Here is a 10,368-nt window from a genome sequence, read left to right on the forward strand (position 1 = left end):
CAGATCAAAATATTCCCTGACTTTAACAGCTAGTGCTCACCTGTTTTGACAGTAGCCATTTCAACTTGGAATTGCATTTTGCGTTCTTTTGACATAATGAATGAACAGCATTGATCATTGAATACTCTGAGCAATTGCTGTCTTCCATCGTCACGTTTGACACATTCAGCAGAATCGTCAGTTTATGTATAACGGTATCACAGTGTAACGGTACCGTCTTCTCTCACTCATTTCAGTCCCACATGTGTTTTCCTTAACCACGTGGGTAGAGATCAGCAGTAAATGTATATTTAAAAAAACATAACTAACCAAAAAGAGACATGAGTTATTTAGACGTGACATTAAAGATTTAATATCATTTCTAGTATCTTGTAATGAATTTATCTGCAACAATGATTTTGTTTTCACATGCAAAGACTACGTATGAGATCAGTGGTTGGACAACGTGAGGAAAAGGGGAGGCTACTCCGTACTGGCAATCAAGTTCTAAATGCGCACATAAAATACCAACACGACCATCAGCTTCAAAACGGACTTGATCCGATGGGATTGTTTGTTTGTTGTTAATAACCACACTCGGCAATACTCTGTGTATATGACGACTGTTTGGATTTGACAGTCCAGTGACTTTCATCATGAGCATCAATCACAATGACATGCTTCCACTAAATCCGCGATAGGCTACGGAATACAATTGTCCATGCTTGTCATTAAGAGGCCACTAACGGGATTGGGGTGTCAGGCCAGTGGGCTTGGCTGTGCTAAAAGTAGAATGGGTATGAAGAAAATCCCTAACCAACTTTAAACGTCTAAACCGAAAAAAAAGTAATTCAAGTGAAACTGGATGGAAGATATTTTAGCGAATCATATATTGGGTGCCAGAGACAGTGTATGAAATAAGCCAAAAATCCAGCCAGACGTCAGGGCTGGTAACTTCAAATTGTTACCAGCCAAAAATGGATTTAAGCAGACCAAACACCAAGAAATGGTGAATTTACTCAAATTTACGAAAAAAATTTATCAGACCATCGGGCTGGCTAGCTGTAAATTTAGACTGTCCTCAGAAATCTAGCCCGTCTCGGGCGGTCGGACGGGCCTTATTTCATACACTGCCAGAGATCATAAAACACAGTTTGGATCTGCACTAAATGCGTAAAGCGAGGGATATGTAGTGGAGAAAGAGCCTAACTGGTTTCCAAAACTTATATATTCTCAGTTCTATGTTCCAACAAATATACTCTCCCAAAAAAGAAACGCATATAGGAAAAGCATAACTGTATTTTTATGTTTATTTTGAAACATCTTGTAGGCTTTATGAGTCAATGAAATATAGCGAAATTGCACCCTGGGAATGCAGACTTATCCGTCTTTGGCACCAACTCGAGGAAAGTCAGTTTGAGTGTCACATGGAGACGTGTGGTGGCGCTGAAGTCAATACCTCGTGTGACCACCGTGGGCATCCAGAACTGCACGGCATCGCCTCGGCATCGAACGAATAAGTCTCAGAATCTCGTGTTGCCCAATCGCAGCCCACTCTGCCTGTAGTGCCTGTGCGAGTTGCTGAAGTGTCTGGGGCTGAGGGCTACGGCGTCGCACCCGTCTGTCCAGGGCATCCCACAGATGTTCGATCGGGTTTAAGTCCGGTGATCTTGAGGGCCAGGGGAGCACATTGATGTTGTGGTTCTGGAGGAAGTCTCTAGTGTGACGTGCTGTGTGGGGCCTGGCATTGTCCTGTTGAAACAACTCCCTCTGGCGATCAATGATTGGAAGGAGGAGTGGGCGTAGGATTTCGTCACAGTGCCGTTGAGCTGTCAGGTTGCCCTGGATCATCACCAAATCACTTCTCCTACGGCAGGTGATCGTCCCCCACATCATAACACTGTCCCGGCCGAATCTGTCCACCTGGGGAATGCAAGCGTCGGCGAAACGTTCACGCGTCGACGTCTGTACACCCGCATTCTTCCATCGCGTCGTTCCAATAGAAATCGTGATTCATCACTGAACCAGATTCTACCCCAATTCGGTAGGTTCCAGGCCTGAACGTTTCAGGCCATTGAACTCGATGTTGACGATGTTGTTGTCGAAGCACAGGGCCAAAATAAGGTCTTCTGGCACGTAAACCAGCCTCTCTCTCAACCTGTTCCTGACGGTCTGTGCAGAATGCCTCCTCAATCCGGGTATTTGTCGAGCGGTACTGGTCGCAGTAGCTGTTCGATGACGCAGATGATGTACCCGGATGTAGCGATCCTGCGCCGCATTGGTCGCTCGAGGTCGCCCACTACGAGGGGCATCTGCTACCGCATTCTGCCGGCGATATCTCTCCCAGAACCGGGAAATGGTGCTTTGACGAACATTCATGCGTCGGGCAACTGCACGTTGGCCAGCTTCAAGCAAACCAATGGCGATATGACGGTTGGCTTCACTTAGACGTGGCATTTTGCGTTCGTCAACAATATTCCAAATGCAGTGAATAATCCACAGACAGCGATCAACCTTTTATACACATCATTGAGACTATCTGATCCCAACTATCACGTGCATTGCATGTGAATTGTGTATTCTGTGTCACTACACGCCGAAATTGCAAATCATGCTGTAAAATACGGGTATTTTACGGATGGTGCGTTTTGTTGTGATGTTTCAAAATATAAACACCATAGGACTCATAAACAGACCAAAACCTTTTGTAAAATGAATCACGTTTTAATTCATTGCTACATGAAATCGCTATTTTCATGATGCGTTACTTTTTTGGGAGAGTATATTTACAAAGATCGGGAAGCACATTCAATAGAATGTTGACACTGGTCAACTTGATCTTGATGATGCTCTTGCTGTACCCACATGATTATATGGTGAGGTGAAATTGGGTTTAACGTCGTGCTGGAGAATATTTCGCTCATATGACGACCAGACTTAAGCTGGTTTTATAGTGCTAGCCCACTGAGATACCATGCCGCAGTGAAGCATGAATACCCCACTCAGACACATTATACTGACACCGAGCCGACCAGTCCTTGTTGTACCCATTAATGCCGAGCGCCAGGCAGGGACCAACAAGTACCATATTTAACGTCATTTAGTATGACGCGGTCGGGGATCGAACCCGCGACCTTCCGCTCTCCGGGCGGACGCTCTAACCACTACACCACGGAGGCGGTTCACGATTATATGGACTTTGCTGGGTATGGTTCTAGTTATGAATGCACACTAAATTAAGCGGCCATTTAGAAAGTGGTCAAATGTAACATATGTTATGGGATGACACTTTCTCAGTATAGTACAGCTTCTAGTAGGCTACTTGTGTTGGGTACTCCCTAATATAACATGTCACATGGTTCTAGTTGTCGATGATTTTGTGACGATGACTGGTTATTAGCTGTTGTCTATTATCACACACGATCCACCGTGTAATTATCTTACTGTAACTTTCCTAATAATCAACAACGTTCATACCAGTCATACGTACCAGTCTGTCACCTTAATCGTACCGTATTTACCCAAATAACATTTTGTCATTTTGCTTATGTTATATCTACTTGTTAAGTTTATTTACTCTATCTACTTGTTTAGATATTCTGGTGTGAAATATCTCTGTCTGTATGTATTTCTACTCTGCCACGAATACAGACTCAAACGGACTTCGCAGCATTCTGTCTGTTTTAAAGAAATAGCAGAGAAATCCGCGCCGGAACCAGTTAGATCCCCTCACATTCTTGGTTACTGGGACGTAGTGAACGGAACCACGCCGAAACTAACCTACACGGACCCATACCAAACTACGTCGACATTAACCACAGAGCAAAGAAATATCCACCAATGAAACAAAAACAAAGCGTATTAATCTATTATCTACATTTGTGACTGAATAATAAGAAAACTAAGAGTGAGAATGTTATATTTTCTTCAGAAATAGACAATGCACTTCTGAGTGAGTGAGTGAGTGAGTTTAGTTTTACGCCGCACTCAGAAATATTCCAGCTATATGGCGGCGGTCTGTAAATAATCGAGTCTGGACCAGGCAATCCAGTGATCAACAGCATGAGCATTGACCTGTGCAATTGGGAACCGATGACATGAGTCAACCATGCCATCGAGCCTTACGGCAAACATGGGTTACTGAAGGTTCATTCTAACCCGGACCTTCACGGGTACAATGTACTTCTGAGAGTTTGAAAATAATATATATATAGTTTTATTGGCATTGTGTAATTCGATACCGCTTTGAACAATATTCGGTTGTATGAAAGCGTGCCAGCTTGATGTGATGGTTCAGGCGGAGGAGATTCGAGAGCACGGGCATGGTACCGACAGTCCAGGAAAGGTGATCAGCGGATTCTAGGATTCGAACTCACAATTAGAGGTTTGTGACACGCTGAGAGGACGTTACCATCCATATCGGACTGTGGACCTCAGATCCCAAGGTCGTCTGTGCAAATGATGTGGTTATGTAGGGAATGTCATTTCATTTGAACAGATTGGTCTCACAAGCAACAATGATTGTATCCCGTCTCAGACAGCTAACTGGCATTAAGTTGACCTTTCTTATTATTTTGCACCTGCAACGACTGACCAGCTTTGCAATATGGGTCTGAGAAGCACAGGTGAGAATTAAATAGATGGAAGAATCTACAGTAAATCATTTCTGTGTAATCACGAGTGTTTATAGACGTGTTGATGCCCATTAAATCACTTATAGGTTGAAGAGGTTACACATTTCAATGTTGATTGTTGTTGAACACATTGAGCCAAGTGAACATATGCGTTACAACCAGCAGTTGGAGGATAGATAAGAACATACTTATCTGTATATTATAACATGATGTTATTGTTCCATACCATACATGGATGATTAAACTTTCTTGCCCTGAACCCTGCACTCCATTAACCAAGGCCAGCAAATTCTGCCTTATCATCTTCTGGCGTTACGTACAGGATGGAGCATAGGCTTGTTAAGTGACACTGGCATTGAACATTGAAGGCTAAAGTTTGGGGCTGATCAAGAGCGAAGGCTCGGAACCTACCCGTGAGGACACGAAACCTAAGTGAAACACTAGGCTAGGGAGTACATATGGGCAATGTACACGTGTGTTATCAGGGTGGATGTAACAATAGTCCACGAATCTTTGTTTTAGTGGATCTGACGACGTGGGCAACGTCAGGAGGGTCGACTGACCTTATATAAGTCTGAGTATACACTTGAGACTGTGGGGAGTGAAGAAGGGCACACGTTAACTCACTTCCCATGACGTTTAATGATGCATTTTGCTATGATGGCGATCAAACTATATTCCATTTTTTGTAATTGTAATGGATTGCATTGTATTCAGGACAAAAGAGGTCTTCTACTCCCGGCCGAACATTCTGACTGAGCGTTGAGCTTCACTTCATAGCTTATATATGAATATATTTGATGGTGATTGATAAAGTCATCCTCATAATCGGGACTGAATTGTTATATTGACTGTCACTCTTCTACCGTCAAAGATAAGGGTTTGTCGTTGTTATTACGACGCATCATGACAATGTATTATAATATTATAAGCATCCAAATTTTGTCATCATGGGTTGACAGTAATGAGAAAACAAGTGGAGAAAACAACAGCAGAAATGACGTCATAACAACGATCCTGGCCAGACAGTTTCATGGGGTTAGGGAGACAGAAATCAACCCAATCTGGTGAAGAGGAAGGGTGTTCAAGTCTTTTAGTTTGTTGTTAACGCCGCATTCAGTAACAGCAGTGTGTAAGTATTTGAGTCTGTACCAGACAATCCAGTGATCGACAGCATGAGAGGGTTCTCAAGGTGTTCAAAGGCAAAATAATCCTTTGCAACAGCATAGCAACAAGACTTTGCATGGATGTATTCTCCTGGTGGAAAAACACATCATAAGGGACGTTTCCATTACTTAAAGCCTGATATTGTCAAGCTGATTAGCATAATTTTGGCCATTAACAGTCTAAGTAAACTTAGTCTCAGTACTATTCGTTACACTCCTCTACTCAGTACAGTAGGGTAACGAATAATACTGAGACTAAGTTTACTTAGACTGGGCCATTAACGGCCTGGATGCCGTTGTACAAAATGACCATAACTACCATGCATGGGTAAGATTATTTGCTGTTTTGTTTGAACAATTACATTTAAGAGGTCTTGATGACATTCAAGAAATACAGGTCTGAGTAGACTCAAAGGTGGGCAGCATGTAGCCAAGAAAAGCATGATGTTGGGATGTCAAATTCTTTATTGTGAATAACACATTTCAGGGTGTATTCTTGTTCATTCATCTTGTTTTTCCTCCGACGTTTGTGTTATTCACAATAAAGAATTTGACATGCATAAATCTTGCTTTTCTTATGCATTCCACTTCTAAATGCCCTTCAAAGATTTGAGCACATACCTCTGATCGGCAATCGTATCAGCTTTTAGCAGCCATGCTTTTTAACTAAGATAGCTGAAGGTTCATGCCATGACACATTGAAGATTCGTGTGTGCGATAATGGTGTCTTGCTTTTGCTATCAAGTGGCAGTGTTATTTATTTATTATGTAAGAAAATCCAAAGTGTAATACATTGTATATGTGGTTGTTTTCCCACCAAGTTCTATTACTGATTTCCGGTTAACGTTTAGATTCAACTTCGGAATCAAGACGTTAACAACATATAAAGTTAATCAGCGTCCTAGGTCAGACCCAGAGAAACGTCATCACATCTAACTTGGAGCTAATTACAGTAAAACCAGTGCAAGTAGGGCTCAGGTGTGGAAATTCGTGAATGTCTCTCACACAAGAACCAGGCTGTACTGACAAACAAACACTGCACATGGTTTAAATCTTAGTAAAACAGTTTCATGTTATGAAAAAATACCTTTTAACAGAATTCAAAAGTGGTTTCAATGTGACATGGTGTTTTGTTCTGTTGGCCTGATCAGACACAGTGCCACAGCTTGTGCAGAAGCCAATGACATTACCCTTCCAGACACATACTGCAAAGCTGGTGCTAAATAATAAGATACAAAGCTCAGCATAATGCCAGTCTGGAACGGGATACAATCATTGTTGCTTGTGAGACCAATAGTTCCCTGTGTGTTTGGCAAAATAGCTGTTCCTCCAAAGGATACAACTGTATGGACAGGTCAGCCCCAAGGTGAAGCAGTGAATTATTTAACAATCTGTTCACCAAGTTCCAGGGAACCTTCAGTGTGACATACAGGGCAAACAACTACTGTGCCTTCCAGTGGTATTTAGAAGAGCTTCAGTGAAGACAGATAAGGTATGGATTTCTGGGGGTTTTTTTTAATGGACATTCAGTACTGGTTGCAGTACATTTATCTTGTTAGAGCAAAGTAGTTGAAATGCACTTGTCAACAGCACATCAAATCAAAAGCGTTTTAAGTAATTCTGTTTATTTATTGTATTGATCCAGTACTGTTCAAGAAGAGTAGGTGAGTGAGTGTCGGGTTTTAACAAAACTGTTTGTACGCCAGATATATAATACCCATGAAGATCAGGGTTTGAATGACCTTCAGTAACCCATACTTCTTGTAAAAGGCGACTGACGGGATCGGGTGATCAGGCTTGCTGACTTGGTTGACACACGTCACTGTATCTCAATTGCGTAGATTGATGCTGATGCTGTTGATCACGGGATTGTTTGGTCCAGACTTTATTATTTACAAACTGCCACCATATAGCTGGAATATTGATGAGTGCGGCGTAAAACAAAACTCACTCACCCAGATATATAATTCCGTATCAGTATTATGTGTGAGGAAGCCCGAAGTGATACATATCTCAGCTGTTGACGACTTTGGTTAAACGCACAAGGACTGGTATGAAGCTGACAAACCAAGACACATGACCAGGAGTCAAACCAATGAACACAGGTTTCTGGCAAGCCCAAGGGGAAGCAACTCTGCACTGTGATGCCTTGGACAACTCAGCCTTCTGAACCAGTTTTCAGAAAGAATTCAGAGTAAAATTGTTGTCTATTTATTTGTATAAGATGTTTAGGATGTTGTCTGATTGACAATGTACAAATGTCAGTAATCAACTTTATAAATACACATATATTAATCACAATGACATAAATGTTTCTAATATATCTGAACTTCAAGCTAATGACATATTTAAATTATGTAAATCATTAGCGAATACGTTTTTTTCATGTTGCCAATAAATGTAAGACTTACATAGTGTCACAGAAATAAATCCATACTCTCCAGTATCTATTATATTATTTTTATATGAATTTATTTTTCCGTATTGATGATTTGGGCCAAATAAGAGCACTTTATGCCAGCACACCCTACATGATGTGACCTGAGTTTTTGCTTGTGTTTCTGTCTGTCAACCATACATCCATCATTGGTACTGAGTTGAAAACTCTTCTTCTTTAACTCTGCCTGCATGAATATCCCATTTTCATAACATGTGTTATGTTTCCTCAACTTGACAACACCCACGTCATGTCATGTGTTTCTGCAGGTGTCTAACCATGATGTCAGAACTGTCTATGGTGTAGGTGTCATAGTATCAGTCAGGTGTTCCAGCAGGTGTCTCAAGATGCAGCTGTCTAACTCTGATGATAGAACTGTCCCTGGTATAGGTGTCAGTCACAGTCAGGTGTTCACATAGGTGTCTCAAGATACAGGTGTCTAACCCTGATGATAGAACTGTCCCTGGTATAGGCGTCAGTCACAGTCAGGTGTCTCAAGATACAGGTGTCTAACCCTGATGTCAGAATTGTCTATGGTGTAAGTGTCATAGTCTCAGTCAGGTGTCTCAAGATGCAGGTGTCTAACCCTGATAGAACTGTCCATGGTATAGGTGTCAGTCACAGTCAGGTGTTCACATAGGTGTCTCAAGATGCAGGTGTCTAACCCTGATGACAACTGTCCATGGTGTCAGTGTCAGTCTCAGTCAGATGTTCCAGCAGGTGTCTCAAGCTGCAGGTGTCTAACCCTGATGACAACTGTCCATGGTGTAGGTGTCAGTCTCAGTCAGATGTTCCAGCAGGTGTCTCAAGCTGCAGGTGTCTAACTCTGATGACAGAACTGTCCATGGTGTGTCAGGTCAGGTGTCTCAAGATGCAGGTGTCTCAGTCTTTGGTGTAGGTGTTCTCATTCAGGTGTCTCAAGATGCAGGTGTCTAACTCTGATGACAGAACTGTCCATGGTGTAGGTGTGTCTCAGTTCCAGCAGGTGTCTCAAGATCAGGTGTCTCTGATGAGAACTGTCAGGTGTCCAGCAGGTGTCTCAGTCAGATGCAGGTGTCTAACCCTGATGACAGAACTGTCCATGGTGTAGGTGTCACAGTCTCCAGTCAGATGTTCCAGCAGGTGTCTAACCAAGATGCAGGTGTCTAACCCTCATGACAACTGTCCATGGTGTAGGTGTGTCAGTCTCAGTCAGATGTTCCAGCAGGTGTCTCAAGTTGCAGGTGTCTAACCCTGATGACAGAACTGTCCATGGTGTATGGTGGTGTCAGGTCTCAGTCAGGTGTCCAGATGCAGGTGTCTCAAGTTGCAGGTGTCTCATAGTCTCCCTGATGACAGAACTGTCTCCATGGTGTAGGTGTCAGTCTCTATGGTGTAGGTGTCATAGTCTCAGTCAGGTGTCTCAAGTTGCAGGTGTCTAACCCTGATGACAGAACTGTCCATGGTGTAGGTGTCACAGTCTCAGTCAGATGTTCCAGCAGGTGTCTCAAGCTGCAGGTGTCTAACTCTGATGACAGAACTGTCCATGGTGTAGGTGTGTCAGTCTCAGTCAGATGTTCCAGCAGGTGTCTCAAGTTCCAGGTGTCTAACTCTGATGACAGAACTGTCCATGGTGTAGGTGTCACAGTCTCAGTCAGATGTTCCAGCAGGTGTCTCAAGTTGCAGGTGTCTAACCCTGATGACAGAACTGTCCATGGTGTAGGTGTCACAGTCTCAGTCAGATGTTCCAGCAGGTGTCTCAAGCTGCAGGTGTCTAACCCTGATGACAGAACTGTCCATGGTGTAGGTGTCACAGTCTCAGTCAGATGTTCCAGCAGGTGTCTCAAGCTGCAGGTGTCTAACCCTGATGACAGAACTGTCCATGGTGTAGGTGTCACAGTCTCAGTCAGATGTTCCAGCAGGTGTCTCAAGCTGCAGGTGTCTAACTCTGATGACAGAACTGTCCATGGTGTAGGTGTCACAGTCTCAGTCAGATGTTCCAGCAGGTGTCTCAAGCTGCAGGTGTCTAGCCCTGATGACAGAACTGTCCATGGTGTAGGTGTCACAGTCTCAGTCAGATGTTCCAGCAGGTGTCTCAAGCTGCAGGTGTCTAACTGTGATGACAGAACTGTCCATGGTGTAGGTGTCACAGTCTCAGTCAGATGTTCCAGCA

General features: G+C 43.1%; 2 protein-coding genes and 1 long non-coding RNA gene across 3 annotated transcripts in view; 1 reads left to right on the forward strand and 2 right to left on the reverse strand.

Moving 5' to 3' along the window:
• LOC124287571 (midasin-like) overlaps positions 1 to 210 on the reverse strand; it is a 68,733-nt gene extending 68,523 nt beyond the window's left edge. Inside the window, 1 exon segment of the mRNA XM_046724060.1 lies at positions 41 to 210. Within this exon segment, the coding sequence (XP_046580016.1) occupies positions 41 to 148 (108 nt within the window). The 5' untranslated portion in view covers positions 149 to 210.
• An 8,385-nt stretch (positions 211 to 8,595) lies between these two features.
• On the forward strand, positions 8,596 to 9,475 carry LOC124287577. Its single transcript, XR_006901284.1, has 4 exons — positions 8,596 to 8,635; positions 8,706 to 8,793; positions 9,270 to 9,338; positions 9,440 to 9,475. It is a non-coding gene; the product is annotated as an uncharacterized LOC124287577 (long non-coding RNA).
• A 108-nt stretch (positions 9,476 to 9,583) lies between these two features.
• On the reverse strand, positions 9,584 to 10,309 carry LOC124287572 (gastrula zinc finger protein XlCGF57.1-like; the record flags this gene model as incomplete). Its single annotated transcript, XM_046724062.1, has 1 exon — positions 9,584 to 10,309. A coding segment is annotated over one exon (726 nt), but the record flags the coding sequence as incomplete, so codon positions are not given.
• Positions 10,310 to 10,368: the final 59 nt, after the last annotated feature.

The sequence above is a fragment of the Haliotis rubra genome, unplaced genomic scaffold (assembly GCF_003918875.1).
Source record: "Haliotis rubra isolate DU_JTF1 unplaced genomic scaffold, ASM391887v1 Scf401, whole genome shotgun sequence".
Taxonomy (NCBI): Eukaryota; Metazoa; Mollusca; class Gastropoda; order Lepetellida; family Haliotidae; genus Haliotis; species Haliotis rubra.